This window comes from Nannobrachium achirus, assembly GCF_963921795.1.
Source record: "Nannobrachium achirus genome assembly, chromosome: 16".
NCBI lineage: Eukaryota > Metazoa > Chordata > Actinopteri > Myctophiformes > Myctophidae > Nannobrachium > Nannobrachium achirus.
The window spans coordinates 9,050,869-9,068,614 of NC_137823.1; the positions used below are offsets into that span (position 1 = coordinate 9,050,869).

The following is a 17,746-nucleotide window of genomic DNA, read 5'->3' on the forward strand; positions in this document are numbered from 1 at the left end:
GTACAGACTGTACTTGATTAAATGTACTTTGGCTATAACGGTAGTTACTTTACACCACTACTGCATGCAAGCTGTTGCCATGCAAACCATGCTGCTCACCGGGGAAAAAGCAGACATGGCAACAACACCGAGCCCAAACACCAGGGTGCATTGTGGGATATGGAGTTTTTTATTTATCGCTATGAATTCTCGGTAATTATAATGAAAACACATAAAACAACGTATGGGAACCAGCAGACACGCAGACCTCATTAACATATAAATATAAAACATACAATAATTATTTAAAATACATTATATGACTCTCCGGTCAGGATGGTACGGTGACGTCACGTGACAGCCGAGCCCGTCAGTCAGTCACGTGACCTTCCCACGTGCCATTGTTGTTGTGGTTCTCTTCCGTGTTCCGTGTCTGTGTGTCCTGAACTGAAGAGGACGCGATGATGATGAGGAGATCTGTTTATTAACAGCATTATTAATGGTTTCATATGGGTCTACAGATCTGTCGTTAGTTCATTAGTTTGTTTACCTGGTTACCATGGCAGCGGCGGTGGACAGCTTCTCCCTGCTCTACAGAGAGGTTTGATGGATTGATGGATTGATTAATAGATAGATTGATTGATTGATTGATTGATTTATTGATTGAGTGAAGACTTTATTAGAAGTTTGCACTGGTACAAGGTCAACTAAAATGAGATCATTGTAAGCTTGTTGGCTTATTTATCGGTACACAGGAACCACTTTATGTATCTCATATTTATTCATTTATCCATTATTTATTCAGCATTTGAGCGACAGAACCACCATTTGATGACATTTAGCCTCTCAGACCCAAAACCATAGAATATGTTGTCATCATTGGATCAGATTTTGTCCACAATTCCTTGCTGTATTGATGTTGGTACCATAGCAGAGATAACAGGCAAAACCATGATCAAAATAATAACTCTTCTACATTCTCTAATTGTGTAGAGTTCTTGTAGATCAATTCATGCAGATGTTGAACAATATTTTAACTCTTGAGAGCGTAAAATTAAACCAAATGGACCTATTTGGTTTCATTTTACACTCTCAAGTTAAAGATCTACAAGGGTCCATTTGGTTACCAACTCTCCGTCATTTAGCTGGGGACCACCTGGAACCCCCACAAGGACCACTGGTGGTCCCAGGACCACTGATAATAACTGGTGTTTACTGTAAAATGGTCACGGGAGGTAAGGATATGCATTGTCATCCCAGTGGTGTAAAGTAACCAAGTACTTTTAATTAAGTACTGTACTTAAGTACAGTTTTGAGGTATTTGTACTTTACTTGAGTATTTCCAATGTCCAATACTTTTACTTCCACTCCACTACATCTCGGATCCAAATATTGTAGAGTATTTCTACATTGCAGTATTGATACTTTTACTTCAGTAAAACATTTGAGTACTTTTTCCACCACTGGATTTTCCTACCAGTTTAAGAGTAGCATTCACCTGTGTGAAGTTGTCCTCCCTGAATAACAACAGTATCTCTCTCTCTCTGTGTGTGTGTGTGTGTGTGTGTGTGTGTGTGTGTGTGTGTGTGTGTGTGTGTGTGTGTGTGTGAAGGTGTCGTCTTGCGTCAGCGGCTGGTTCGAGCCCCTGGTGGTGGTGGGTGCGCTGTACGTGTGCGGTCGGGCTCTGGTGCTGCTGCGGGGCGCGTGCACCATGCTGCGCGTGCACGTGCTGCCGCGCGTGAGACGCGGACCCCCGCTGAGGGAGAGGTACGGCGCCTGGGCCGTCCTGAGCGGTAAGAGAAACTGTGTGTGTACGTGTGTGTGTGTGTGTGTGTGTGTGTGTGTGTGTGTGTGTGTTCGTCATGTGTGGCACAGAATGGCAATAGAAACATATCACAATTGAATGCTAGATCTTTATTGTTCATATTAAGAAAACCTTAGGCTACTATATTACAACAGGCTGCACACTTTTAATCTTTATAATAACATCATTACATCACATCATTACTGAGGCATAATCTCAGAAAGAAATTAATTGATTAATATATTGATTGATTGATTGATTGATTGATTACTTTATTATCAGTTCTCATAGTAAAAGTACAGGACAGAACAGTTCAGATACCTTGTCTACTGATAGGATTTAAACCACAAGAAAGCACTATGGCTTGTTAGCAATGGGGTCCTTTGTACGCGGCACCGAGTGCCACGCTGCGAGTTTGTAGATCTGCTATTTTTGAGAAACCATGATTTGTTTTTGCAAGTCTTTGAATATATCTATTTAAAAGCGAACATTTGTAACTCAAATATTTGCTTCTGGGTGGTCCCTGGAACGATTTTGAGATGGGGGTCTGTGGCCAAATACCTGTAATTTTGGGGGTCCTTGACACGAAAAAGTTTGAGAACAGCTGATTTAGAGGAAGAATTTAGAAGTCGGGTCAAAGATCGGGTCAAAGACTTGCACACATTTTCACGATTTTTCAAAAATAGCAGATCTACAGCTCGCAGCGTGGCACTGTGAGCTTGTATATCTGCTAGGTTTCAATAGTTAAAGCATAAAAGAATGGTTAGAGTGTGTAATGTTTGATACTGATCACAACATAAGCTCTTATTGTGAAGTTGGAGATACACGTTATGAGACACCTTATTGTGACAAGCACTAGACCGGATGTCAGTTGATCCCCGGTACTCCTACAAGGACGTTGAATAAACAAGAGCTCCTGCGTTAAGCTGAAAGTTATATCTCGTACCTGTGTCTATTATTATATAGTTGGCTATAGTACACATTGTATATAGACCATCACAACATGGTGTCAGAGTAATAGTAGCAAGACTACGGACCCGCGAAAAAACGTCTAAAAAAAAAAAAAAAAAGACGAGGGAAAATCGAAGATGGATGCTTTTGGAGTACCTACCCCAAAGTTGGACTGGGATTCATCTAATCTACCAGATGCCTGGCGGAGATTCAAGCAACATGCTGAACTCATGTTCTCAGGACCGCTCAAAAAGAGAGCAGAAGAGGAAAAATGCAGTTTCCTTCTGCTGTGGATTGGGGACAAAGGGCGGGACATCAGCAACACATGGACGCTAACGGAGGATGAAGCTAAGTTGCTAAAAACATACTATGACAAATTCTCAGCATACCTCACCCCAAAAGCAAACCACATATTTGTAAGGTACAAATTCCATGAGAAGACACAAGGAAGCGGTGAGTCATTTGAGCACTTTGTGACAGAGCTTAAACTGTTAGTCAAAGACTGCAACTACACAAACAGTGATGAGATGGTCAGGGACCGTATTATTTTCGCTACCAACTCACCCAGAGTGCGCGAAAAGTTACTCAGCCAGGGGCCGGAGCTCACGCTGGAACAAGCCATCGATATAGCCCGCTCCCATGAGCTATCACAAGTGCAGCTAAAGGCTATGGCTAGTGACAGCCATGAAGTGCATGCAATTCATCGCAAACCTGGAAAGCCAAATTTCAGGAGAGGTGCTAGCAAGCACTATGAAAGCCCAAAGGCACAGGATAATGCCTGCAGCAAGTGTGGAGGACACCACAACAAATCAGAAGAGTGCCCAGCCAAAGGTAAACAATGTCTAAAATGCCGAAAATTCAATCACTATGCAAAAGTGTGTAAAACTAAGTCCCACACCCCAAGTAGAGCAGTGCACAGAGAGATCCACACAGTTGGAGAAGATCATGATGATAATAATTCTGAGCTGTTTGTGGACACTGTTACTACAGAGAGGGAAGATGAGGAAAGTGCATATGCAGACATAGGATTGGGGCCACAGAACAGACAGTTGAGTTTCAAGCTGGACACTGGGGCACAAGCAAATATAATACCTGTCAATGACTTTGAAGTGCTCATGCCCGGCACACAGTTAACAACTGCTGACCGCAAATTAACTGGCTATGGTGGACATGCACTGGAGGTAAAGGGCTGCTGTAAAATAACTGGCAGATACAAGGCCAAGTCAACCACAGAAAAGTTCTACATAGTGAACTGCAGAGGCCCACCCATTCTAGGCTACAAAGCATGCAAAGCCCTGGGACTCATCAAGGTGGTGTATGCAGTCAACAGTGACAAAGAGAGCAGCACCCATTCTAACCACATACAATGTGAGTACTCAGATGTTTTCAAAGGCATCGGCACATTCCCAGGCGAGTGCAGTTTCAGAATCGACCCCAATGTAGCGCCAGTTGTCTGCCCACCCCGGAGGGTACCATTTGCCCTTAGGGATCGTCTAAAGACAGAGTTAGACAAGATGGAAATGGACAGCATAATATGCAAAGTGACTGAGCCGACCCAGTGGGTTAATGCCCTAGTAGTGTGTGAAAAGCCAAAAACACACAAACTTCGAGTATGCCTAGACCCAAGACCCCTAAACAAGGCAATAATGAGGCCATACTACCCCCTACCCACACTGGAGGATGTGACATCCAAGTTAGCAGGGGCAAAGTACTTCAGCATCCTGGATGCAAGATCAGGGTATTGGGCAATCAAGCTAAGTGAGGAGTCCTCACTGCTCACTACTTTTAACACCACATTTGGAAGATATCGTTTCCTCAGGCTGCCCTTTGGCATCGTGTCCGCCCAGGATGAATTCCAGAGGAGGGTGGATGAGACATACGAAGGCCTACGAGGAGTAGCTGGCATCGTGGACGACATCGTCGTGTTCGGGAAAACAAAGGAGGAGCACGACAGCAACCTCCGAGCCATGCTCGACCGAACTAGAGAGAGGGGCATACGACTAAACCCAGAGAAGTGTCGCATCTGTGTTCCTGAGGTGAGCTATTTCGGTCACAAACTCACAGCCGACGGTTTGAAACCAGACCCACTTAAAGTGAAAGCCATCAGAGACATGCCACCACCAAAAAGTGATGCTGAGCTTGAAACCGTACTAGGCATGGTAAACTACCTGGCGAGATTCGCACCCAATCTGGCCGAGGTGTGTGCGCCACTCAGATGCCTGTTAAGGCAGGAAGCAGAGTTCAAATGGGACACGACACATGAGAATGCATTTCAACAGATGAAAGACATTATCACAGCAGAACCAGGGACCGTGTTGGCCTACTTCGACCCTGAAAAGGAAGTGACACTACAAGTGGATGCGTCAAAAAATGGCCTGGGTGCAACCATCATGCAGGAAGGCAGGCCAGTAGCATATGCATCCAAGCTGCTCAACAGCACGGAGCAAAACTACGCCCAAATTGAGAAGGAGCTATACGCAGTCCTGTACGGGTGTAAGAGGTTCCACGACTACCTCTATGGGAGAAATATTACTGTGGAATCAGACCACAAACCGCTAGAGACTATTCTCCGCAAACCCCTAGCCCTTGCTCCACCGCGCTTACAGCGCATGATGCTTGCATTGCAAAAATACAGCATAACTCTCATCCACAGACCAGGCAAAGAGATCCCGGTGGCCGACACACTGTCGAGAAAATCCATGGATGAAGAGGACAAGTCTCTATCAGAGGCCATGGAGACACAAGTGCACACTGTCATCAGCACCGCCCCAGTGAGTGCAGACAGGCTAGATGACATCAAAACAGCTACAGCTCAGGATGAGCAGCTCTCCACTCTTAAGCAAGTCATTCGGTCAGGCTGGCCGGAGACAAGAAAACAGTGTCACCCACTCGTCAGAGAGTACTGGAACCACCGTGACGAGATCTCAGAGGCTGATGGGATCCTTCTGAAGGGTGAGAAAATAATCATTCCACACAAGCTCAGACCCTACATGCTAAAATGTATACACACAGGACATTTTGGAGTAGAAAAGAGCAAACACAGGGCAAGGGACGTAATGTTTTGGCCAGGCATGAGTCAACAGATTGAGGAGACAGTCCAAAAATGTGACATATGCCAAACACACCGTAGTGCCAATGCTAAAGAACCCATGCTCTCACATGACATCCCAGAGACCCCATGGGATACTGTAGCAACAGATCTATTCACATGGAACTCTGAGAACTACATTGTCATCTGTGACTACCTCAGCAGGTACTTTGAAATAGAGCGCCTGCACAACATCACTACAGCCGCTGTCATTCACAAGATGAAGGCAGTGTTCTCACGTCAAGGAATTGCTCGTAAAGTTATTTCGGATAACGGCCCAGCCTATAGCTCACGAGAATTCAAGCAGTTTGCAGAGTTGTGGGGCTTCGAGCACGTCACTTCGAGCCCGCATTATCCGCAGTGTAATGGGCTTGCTGAAAAGACAGTTCAAACTGCGAAGCGGATCCTCACCAAGGCCAGAGAGGACAAGAAAGATCCATACCTCAGCCTTCTTGAGTATAGAAACACACCAGTCGACGGACTCAGGTCCCCAGCCCAGATCCTGATGAGCCGCAGACTGCGTTCCATCTTGCCCACGACAACTCAGCAACTACGACCTCAAGTGACCCCCCAGGACACTGTTCGTGCAAGGAGAGAAACCTGCCAGCAGCGCCAGCAACAGCACTACAACAGATCTACTAGACCGCTGTCAACGCTGCACGCCGGAGCGCCCATCCGTTTCCAGCAGGGAGATGGCACGTGGAAACCAGCGACAGTCATCCAACCAGCTGAGACCCCGCGGAGCTACCACATCGAGACCGATGATGGACAGTCGTTCAGGCGCAACCGACGGCATCTGCTAGACACCCATGCACCCATCACACAGCAACCAGTGATCAGCGAGGAAGACCCCGTCACTGCACGAGAGGACCCAGGTGCACAGCATCATCACGCTGGTTCTGTGAGTGAACCTGGTCACACTGAGCCTTGTCACCGCACAAGGTATGGACGTGTCATTAAGCCGAGGCAAGTCCTCGACTTGTAACTGATTGTAAAGGGTGAGAGCCTAGCGCCGCCCTAAGACTACTACGTTGTACAACACAAATTTTGATTTAATGCATGATTCCTGAGAAAAGAATGGTTTATGTTAAAAGAAAAAAAAAGACAAAGAAAGGACAAAGATCTGAACTGTATTCTTACTGTACCTGTCACGAGATGTTCACCAGTTTATTACCTTAAATACAATGTGATTCCCTTATGAAGTACTACTAACACTACAGGAATACCTCAGCAATTGATCTTGTCGTTCTGTGGAACTATTTGTTCGCTGCTATTCTTTACTGTTCCACAAGAAGCACACTTAATTACTGCAGCACCTTTGAGTATACTTGGGCAATATTGTGTACTGAAGTTATTTACACTGCCAAGAATTTTACAGTATACTGTGTTTTGAATATTGGATATAAGACTGTGATTTAAGTGCCTTATTTTTCTGCATGTCATTTGATGCATGGCCACGTCTTAATTTTCTGTTAAAGGGAGATGTAATGTTTGATACTGATCACAACATAAGCTCTTATTGTGAAGTTGGAGATACACGTTATGAGACACCTTATTGTGACAAGCACTAGACCGGATGTCAGTTGATCCCCGGTACTCCTACAAGGACGTTGAATAAACAAGAGCTCCTGCGTTAAGCTGAAAGTTATATCTCGTACCTGTGTCTATTATTATATAGTTGGCTATAGTACACATTGTATATAGACCATCACAACAGAGTGGTTAAAATCTAACGCGACGCGGGCGCGCTCCAGGTCTTTGAGGGTTAAGGTAGGAGTTCTCAAAGTGGGTGCCGCTGCACCCTAGGGTGCCCTGATGCCAGTGCAGGGGTGATCTCAGAATACTTTGATGATATTTGGAATTTATCATCAATAACACTTCTGTTTAACCTCTTAGTAAAACGGACCTGAGTCGCACTGTACTCTGCGTTCTTCATCGATCTACACAGAATCTCGTCACCAAAAACAACAGATATACAAGCTCACAACGCGCCGTGGTGTGACACGCTGTGAGCTTGTAGATCTGTCGTTTTTTGGTGAGCGTTCCCCTCCCGGAATAGGGATGCAAGTGGTTCAATCAATCAAATTTTATTAAGGACACTTGGTCCATAAACATACACATAACAAATAAAGGCAGAGATAGTCCACATAAAATCATAAATGCTTATACAGGCTCACACGCCAATGGTTCCACGGTTAGGGTTACCCTTTATTGACTGAGATTAATAAGGGGTTAGTCAGAATTAAAATGACACTGTTGGCAGAATCAGACAGCCTAAAGTAAATATACATGATATTTTTTTCAACTTCGACTTTTGACTTTCTCTGGTGGGAGACTTTTTCGTTAATGCCCTACTGTAGATGTATCTATATAGACCCTATTCACGGCCCGCCCACGCACGCGCACTCAGCAAATTTCTCAGCAACTTCCTGGTGCTGACGTCAGCTTTGGAGGGTAAAATAACATAGAAATCGCTGGACTTAAAGCCAACAAATCGGTAAAGTAAATTATAATGCTTTGTGCCTTTTACTATCTTGTTTTCTTGATCATGCTAGCTGTTTTTTATACATTACTATTCGGAAATTGCATTAAATTTGCGATTTCTGTGTTAACTCTATGGGATATTAGTAGTTTTTCCCCTTCAACCGTGATGTCAGCACCAGGAAGTTGCGTAACGTGAATTCGGTCAATCAGAGAGGTCGTCTGTTAAATAATACAGTTATCTTCGATATGTCATCGTCATCCTCAGGAACGTCGTCAGAGGTGTGCCGGGCGTACGCGGAGGAACTGGCCCGCCGGGGCGTCAACCTGCTGCTCGTCAGCCAATCAGAGGAGGAGGGGGAGGAGGAGCTGTGGGCGGGGCTGTCCCAGCGCTACGGGGTGGAGGTGGAGGTGCTGAAGGTAGACTTCTCCCTGCTGGGACACGCCGCCTCCAAGGCCGTCCTGCTGGCCGTGAGGGACAAGGACGTCGGCCTGCTGGTCACCTGTCTGGAGCCCGCCCTGGACACTACCCAGGTCAGGCCGCAAACCCCCCAAAACGCCATGTTTCAAAAATCACATATTATATTGGGACATGGTCTGAAAATAATGTCAGTATTGGGATTACTTTTTGGCTTTAACCCCTGTGAGCATGTAGATCGGCTATTTTTACAATTTCTGCCTCTAATATTTGACAATTTGGCCAATGTTTAATTTGTATTAAAAAGTCCTTAAATCGACACTTTAGAAATGTGCAGATAGATACCCTCTATACACTTAAACTTTATGTTGGTTTGTTTACTGTTGAGTGAGAAAACAATGTTGCACATTAAGTTAATCATCTGGGGACTCCCTTGGGTCCCGACCTACAGGTTGAGAACCACTGATACTAGGGCCGTCACCAGGAATCATCCACGCAACCTGACAGCGTGTCGCGGGTTCGATTCCCGTCGAATACGTCTGCAAGGTCGTAAAAGGCTTTGTAAAATGCCTTAACGTAAAATGCTATAATAAGCATTACTGAAGACCAATTATAGGAACAGAAAGATTTTTTATTTGTATTTGTTAATACAGTTTGAACTTGTGAAACAGGACATTCTGCACTGTACTTTACTACTATTTTGATGTCCATAACTTTTGTACTTTTGCTCAAGTACGTGTTGAATATGGGCTTTCTACTTTTACTCTAGTAAAACATGTGAGTACTTCTTCTGAACACCTGAGGGTGCCACAGTCCACTGATGCTTTAAAGGGCCACTTCACCTCTGGTAGAACCAGATCTTATTTTATTGTTGTTTGGCACAGCTGAAATACTAAAATATCTCAAAACACAGATTGAATACAAAAAATTACTCAGGATTGTGTTGATTGTGTCCCAAACAACAATAAAATAAGATCTAGTTGTCCCAGAGGTGAAGTGGCCCTTTAAGAAATGCCCTGCTTTAGTCCAGCCTAGTTGGCATTATAAACACTGAATTTGAAAAAGCAATGCCTCTTTATTCCAAAACTATGGATGCATCGTTATTGAAATGGTGGCTCATATCCCAACATAAACACACCTGGAATGTATATACTTTTTTTTCAACGTAATTATTATTTATAAAATAAAATATTGTCTAAAACCAATATATTATTTTGATATCGGTTCCATGTTCCATGTAAGGCCAAAGTCAGCCGATACAGATACGATGACCGATTAATTGTCCATCCATTCATCCCTAGTGCGTTATAAATAAAAATTGCAACCGTAGGCACATCTTGTCTCCATACTTGTCAGGTTATTTTACGGTCTATGGGTCTGCCGCTGTGACATCATGCTCTGACATCACTGTGACGTCAGGGGAACCACACTAACATAATCCCTTTTATGCCCATTATGAAGATCCCTGATGTCATCAATATTAAGCCCATATCTAACAGGACTTCATATGAGAATGCCCATATATAAGCCCATATATGTGTGGCTGGTTCTACAGACAGGGATCTCCATGTATGGGCATAAAAGGGACTGTATGTATGATGTCAGATGTCATAGACGTCATAGGACTTTCACATAACGAATAACTGAGCAAGCATGTTTGGGCTCTCACAGCATATCTCCATATACAGTACATGGATCTCCATATATGGGTACCAGGGGTCTCCATATATGGGTAACTGGTCTGATATACATCACTGGTCAGATGTCATCACTGTTATTAACTCTTGACCTCCTCTCAGAACCTGGTGGACCAATCAGAGGAGGCGTTGTGGCGTGCGCTGGGTGCCAACATGGCGTGTGCCAGCCTGTTGGCGCGCTGTGTGCTGCCGGGCATGGTGGCGCGCCACAGAGGAGCCCTGGTCAACATCTCATCTGGAGCTCACCGCTGCCGCCCGGTGGCTGGGAGGGTGATGCTGGCTTCCACCTGTGTGAGGACACGAGCACACACACACACACGCACAGCGCACGCGCACACATTAAAGGAGACTTAAGTATGGAATCAAGTTTTCAGTCGTCACGTCACAACCATGACCCAAACTAGTGAAAATAGCAGATCTACAAGCTCACACTGCGTCGCCTCGCATAATTACCTACATAATAAGGTTAATGGTACCCCAACTACGCCCCAAAAAGCAGCTACACAGCAGGAAATAATGTTTAGAGTTTTTGGATGAATATATGATGTGGGTTTGACTGGAAAGGTCTTTGCACATTGTTGCAGTTTTTCGGCCCTATATTGGCGCAAATTGCGGAGCACGAAAATTGCACACTGCCGCCCGTTTCGTATTTATTTTCAGGTTAGAGGGTAGATTCTTTCCGATTTGTGCAACTGTCGCCACTGGGTCCCTTGCTCTCTCTCTCTCTCTCTCCCCTCTCTCTCTCCTTTGCCTGAAAAAAAGCAACAAAAAAACGCAGCAGTGTGCAACTAGCTTAAATTCCAGGATAGGTTCACTCACAAAGTGCCTAATTTGGAGGTACTGGAAAAAATGAGGTTTGGTGTAGAGGGGAAAAAGAGCAGACTAAGTACAGAGTGGAAGGTCAAGTTTATTAAGCATTGACGGTTCAAGTGGTTAAATATCTGAAAACACACATTGACATGAATCCAAAAATACACTGATGATTGTGCTGTCAAACAATGAAACTATATGGAATCTATTCCTTGGCCTGAAAACGTTGAAGACCCCTGGTTTAAACTAAATAAAAACATAAAGTAGTGAATATGTGTCTCATGTCCTCCAGGGTTTCATGGAACAGTTTTCATAAAGTAATACATCATAAAGTAGTGAATGTGTCTCTTCTCCAGGGCTACATGGAACAGTTCTCCAGAGCGTTGCATCATGAGTACGCTCCTCACGGCATCTTCATCCAGAGCCTGATCCCTTTCCAGGTACGCTGCTCACATGGTTAGTTACCATACCAGTAACTATAGTTACCTAACCCTAACCCTAACTGGTCACATGTTCTCCTTTAACTCTGAGAGTGTACACAAAGAACCAAATGGACCCGCACGGGTTAGGGTTAGGGTCGTTTCCATGTGTTCACTCAGAGTTACAGACCTGTAAGGGTCCATTTTGGTTCCATTCGTTAAATGTAATCCATGATACAGTGTGATAGTGTGTTACATGTAATCCCTCATCCAGATATCGTCCAGTGGATCTCTAGGATGGTTGGTGCCCACACCAGAGGTTTATGCCCGCCATGCCATCACTACCCTGGGCATCTCTCACCATACCACTGGCTACTGGCTCCACGCGCTACAGGTTAGCAATTCAATATTCAAAAAGGGGGTTTGTCAGTTAACACATTGAATGCCCAGAATTATTCAACGTTTAATTTGCTGGTGCCCAACCCGCCATTTTACCTACAGTACCTTCGAGGTACTGGCGAGAAAAGTAATCAGAGTAAAAGTAATCCAAGCATGTCCTGTTTATTTCGCGAAAATCTTTTCTTTCAGTCAGGACCGTTTTTTATCAATCCTAAGCCACAGCGTTTGTGTGAGGGCCGATAGAAGAGGCCGCCGTTTTGAACATAAAGTGATTTAAAAGCTAGATCAGGAGAAAACTGCATCTTTGTGCAGCAGCTAAACAGGGCAGTGAACGAGAAGACCGCGCTTCCCGGTCATGTGATCCCGCGGTGCATTTTGGGAAATGGAGTTTGTTTCATCACCGCGGTAGTACAGTACAGGTGCTACAGTACAGTATTGTTTACTGTACAACGCGGCAAACGCGTCGTTGGGCACACGTAGACATCAAAGAGATTGACGCGTTGCCACCTCGTGGGCACCCGCTGAGTTAAAATAAGCCCCTTCACCTATATACCAGTAAGGCTCCCTAATCGGGAGATAAGCGACCGTCAGGCCTGTAAGTGGCATTAAAAGCAACCTCATGGTGGCGCTAGAAAAGGGGCATGTGAGAAATCAGGGGCGGAGGTTTGGTTTGCCGTCCAAGGAGTGTGTGTGTGCATAGTTTGGCATAGATGAGGGTAACGGTGGCGGAGATATGAGAAGGACAAAAGTGTGACATGATGTGACATGTCGGACAGACATGTCACGTCACGTACATTCATTTAAACTCCCAACTCTGGTCCAGAGCATCAGCTGCACTGACGCTCTTGACAGGCGGCTTATTTTTATGGGGGTGAAGTTGCAACATTCTTGAATATTTAATTAATGCATTTGCGCTCACACATGTTGCATGCATGTTGTCAATCGCAGCAAGGAACCGCATTAGACCACGTCTGTCAACAGCATAACCAGCAAGACTCCCTAAATCAGGAGATAAGCGACCATCAGGTTGCATACACAAACTTTGAAAGGCAATGGTAGCCAATCAGGAGGGAATATGGGAAATGGGACATATCCATGTTGATGACATGACTGTAGAGATACTGTGTACAGCTTTGCGTGATTTTAGGGCAAAATCTGTAGGAGCAGTGTCCAAAAATGTGTTTTTCAGCCAGATCAGCCAGATGGTGGCGCTAGATGGGACAGATGCGTTTTGATGACATGACTGTAGAGATGGTGTGTACCGGTTCGCGTGATTTTCGGGCAAAATCTGTAGGAGCAGTGTCCAAAAATGTGTCTTGCAAGAATCGGCCTCATGGTGGCGCTAGAAGAGGGCCATATGAGAAATGAGGGGTTTTGGCAGCCAAGGAGTGTGTGTGCAAAGTTTGGCATGGATCGGGGCAACGGTGGCGGAGATATGTGTAGGGGAAAAGTGTGACGTGTGATGTGTGATGTGACTGACGGACTGACTGACAGACTGACTGACTGACAGCCGGTGGAGGTTTTGATAGTAACTGTGACATGACGGTCGCAATCAACAACAATACAACAAATGCATAGGAATATCAATCTAGAAAAACAATAACATAGGTAGACCACGCACCTAATCAGTAAAAAAAAAGAAAAAAGAAAACGTTCTAAAACCTAAAAATGCTAACTACTGTAGCTTCATGTATGGTCATTGAGGGAAGAGGAGTGTTACAGTAGTGCTATGGGTTTAGGTGGAGTCTGAAGAGGTGAGTCTTCAGACCACGGTGAAAGCTAGGGAGTGAGTCTGTAGTTCTAATGGAAGCTAGGGAGTGAGTCTGTAGTTCTAATGGAAGCTAGGGAGTGAGTCTGTAGTTCTAATGGAAGCTAGGGAGTGAGTATGTTGTTCTAATGGAATCTAGGGAGTGAGTCTGTAGTTCTAAGTGTGACAGGGAGTTTATTCCACAGTTTGGGGGCCAGGAGGGAGAAGAGTCTTGGACGAGTGGATTTTTGTCCTGGGGTTTTTAGCGAGGGTTCTGTCCCTGTGTTAGCTGACCTGATCTAATGATTATTACTACTATCTCAGGGCTCCAGTGATCATTACCGGTACATCCTGAGTTGAAAGAAACTATTTCTGGAGTATCTGGAGACGTCGTTTTTCGGGGCAGTCAATGGGTTAATGGCCGCTGGCGAGAGAATTCACTCAAACGTATAGATCTGCCACTCTTCTGTTTGAATCTTCTAGTATTCAAACAGCACGTGGTCACCGGTGACCACGCGCATTGTGTGCTGTCATGAATAAACTTCATGTTGGCATGGCACGCTGACTGTCAAGAACATGAAAACATGACGCTTCCTGCTGATAACCCTGAAATACGTCATCGCTGTGCATTCCAGAGTGTTTATTTCAGGGTTCCCACGGTCATGAAATTCCTGGAAATATTTTGAAATTAGAAAAATATTTTTCCAGTACTTGAAAAATTTTGGAATTGATCAAGGGTCCTGGAAGGTCCTGGAAAAATTAGCTGTGCACTGTCTTTGGTTATTGATTTTGTTAATACCTCTGAAATGACAAATGAGATATTGGCCAAATTGTCAAATATTAGAGGCAGAAATTGTGAAAATAGCAGATCTACATGCTCACAACGCCTCGCAACGCGAGGCGTTGTGAGCATGTAGATCGGCTATTTTCACCATGAAACCAGGGTGCCGGGGTCCCCAGTTAAAATATGATTATTTCTGGGGTCACGGCCTGAAAAGCTTGAGAACCGCTGTCTTTGGGCATTGCGCATAGGAGTAAGCGACTCGTTATTGAGCTGAATTAGTCCTGGAAATCGGGTTAAATATTCTGGAATCGGGTTAAATAAGTTTTGGAAATTAATTGGTAAAAATGTGTGGGAACCCTGTTATTTGTAATGATTATATTTTACATAATGTTTATAATTTACAGTATGGAATGTTGTGTTTATTCATAATAATTATATTTACATAATGTTTATGTTTTCCAGTATGGAGTGATGCAATTCATTCCAGAGTGGATTTGGCTGCTGGCGTCACGAATGGTCCTGATCTTAACATAAAGAAGAGCAGTCTTCACTTTCACCTGCGGATCAGCTTTCTTCTGACTACAGAAGACAACCATGACAACAGGACCATCACCCTATGTGACACATACATTCTTTAACTGCTGTAGTGGTTGTTCGTAAAGCTATGACACAGAAGTTAATAGTTCTTGAAGTTCTGGTAAACAGTTGATAGTTCCAGATTTTTCTGATGCACTGACGTACTTGAACAAACACACCTAAGATGTTTAGAATGTGTTCTGAGTCTGACATTTTAAGTTGTTATATTTAATTGTTACTTTGTTCTTTGGGTTTGTCGGATCCCGTCTGCTGATAAAGGTTTTCCCAAATTGTCCAACAGAGTGATAAAAGTCAGAAATAGAGTTTTCTTTTCTATAGATTACAAATGTATTGTGCGTGTTTGTTTTTTTAGGTTCTTGTTTAAGATGTGCTTTAGATCATTGGTTCTCAGCCTGTGGGTCATGACCCCCAGGGGTCCCCACATTATTTTGGGGGGTCCCCAGATGATTGACTTAATGTGCAACATTGTATTCTCGCTCAACAGTAAACAAACCAACATAAAGTGTATAGAGTATAAGTGTATAGAGAGTGTCTTCACATTTCTAAAATGACAATCGAAGGACTTTTTAATACCTCTAAAATGACAAATTAAACATTGGCCAAATAGTCAAATATTAGAGGCAGAAATTGTGAAAATAGCAGATCTGAGAGCATGTACATCTGCTATTTTCACACTAGAGCCGTGTTATACAAAATGTAATGCCTCAACTCTTATAGTCGGGGGATATCTTCAGAAATAGTGTCATATCCTGGAATAAATTCCTTACCAAAAAAATCCTTCACCAATGTGTTTGTAAAGGTGTCTAGTAACACATCTCACAAAGACTGAAATTCAGTTTCCCTAGGAGAATCCGTGACAGCTGCTGAAAGTTGGGATCCCATTAAATTAACTATACAGGATAAAACACACCAAAATAAATATGCTTTAAGTAGCATGTGAGGGGTCAAACTAGGTTTTTTTTTTATAACACGGTTCTGTTGTGAAAATAGCAGATCTACATGCTCACAATGCCTCGCAATGCTACCATGTAGATCTGCTATTTTCACAATTTCTGTCTCTAATATTTGACATTTTGTCCAATGTTTAATTTGTCATTTTAGAGGTATTAAAAGGTCCTTAAATTATCACTTTAGAAATGTGCAGATACCCTCTATAGTATACACTTAAACATTATGTTGGTTTGTTTACTGTTGAGTGAGAAAACACTGTTTTACATTAAGTTAATCATCTGGGGACCCCCCAAAATAACCCGCCACCCGAAAATTCCTGGACCCCCCCCCCCCCCGACCCACAGGTTGAGAACCACTGCTCTAAGCATACATTAAGAATGCATACTGTACTTGCACATTAACATTGTTTTCAGAAAATCTGTTTTCTATTTTTGTTGAACACAGAACAAGCTCTTTAAATGTGCTGAAACATGAGCCATTGTATAATATAGTGTATGTCGTCACTGTCGGGCAGAAACCTTGTATCTCCAAAGCACTGATTCATCATATGGCCATCGCACAGAAGTAGTGAAAACAGCCGATCTACAAGCACACAACACCTCGCGGTGCGAGGCGCTGTGTGCTTGTAGATCGGCTGTTTTCACTAGTTTAAATAATTTGTTAAATGATAAATACAAATCAAACGGTTTTGGACATACAAGGTTTCCACCCGACAGCGACGATATAGTGTATGTATTATTGTGAATCAGAGAGACAGTGTGTCATTGTAGAGGGTTGAAATGATATCTGATTCCATAAAGTAACAACAACATAATCTGATGGGTGTCTTGTATCACTGTGTGTTTGATGTTCCAATCAAGAGTCAATATGTTGTTCCTATAGTGTAGCAGATTGACTCACAGCCTCAGCTCAGCCTGATGGCCTCAAAAGTCTAGTATCTCCCTCAGTCCATAGGCATAGGGGGGACAATGGTAATTAACTGACATAAAGGATGTATTATCTAATGCAGGGGTTTTCAAAGTGGGTGACAGGGCACCCTGGGGTGCCGTGACGGCAGTCCAGGGGTGCCGCGAGATTATTTGATAATATTTGGAAGTTATTTGGACAATATTTAGTATAATTTTAAACTTGAAGTACAAAGTTATTTTCAGTCAGTTCTAATCAAAATGGCTATTGTTTTCAAAGTTTTCCTCGCAACATAATCACTAAAATATGGCATAAATATAAGGTGTTGGGAGTGGAAAGTATGAATATATTGTAGGGGTGCCTCGGATGAAAATAATATTCATAGGGGTGCCCTGAAAAAAAGATGTTTGGGAACCCCTGATCTAATGAGTTACAGGGAGCACCACAATGTGAACAGACCTGTTATCAAACATATAATTTTCCGAATGTCTGTCCGTCCGTCCGTCCGTCCGTCTGTCTGAGTGTCCGTCTGTAACAGTGTTTCTCCTCAGTGGCTGGAGCAATTGATCTGAAATCGCATCACCATTAGCATATGAACACACCTGACATAACTGTGAAGCCCGTTTGTCACTTTCACAAATCGTATGCTGTATATTAGCATTTTTATGCTGTATCTACTAGCTATTCTGCATCTAGCATGAGGCATATCTATTCT

General features: G+C 43.6%; 1 protein-coding gene across 1 annotated transcript; it reads left to right on the top strand.

Moving 5' to 3' along the window:
- Positions 1 to 461: 461 nt before the first annotated feature.
- Positions 462 to 16,677, top strand: LOC308300606 (inactive hydroxysteroid dehydrogenase-like protein 1). The gene is made up of 7 exons (XM_080744477.1): positions 462 to 580; positions 1,592 to 1,772; positions 8,572 to 8,837; positions 10,521 to 10,709; positions 11,585 to 11,668; positions 11,922 to 12,041; positions 15,040 to 16,677. Exons 1-7 carry the CDS (start codon positions 539 to 541, stop codon positions 15,109 to 15,111), a joined length of 954 nt encoding a protein of 317 aa, XP_080600603.1. The 5' UTR covers positions 462 to 538; the 3' UTR covers positions 15,112 to 16,677.
- The last annotated feature ends 1,069 nt before the right edge of the window (positions 16,678 to 17,746 follow it).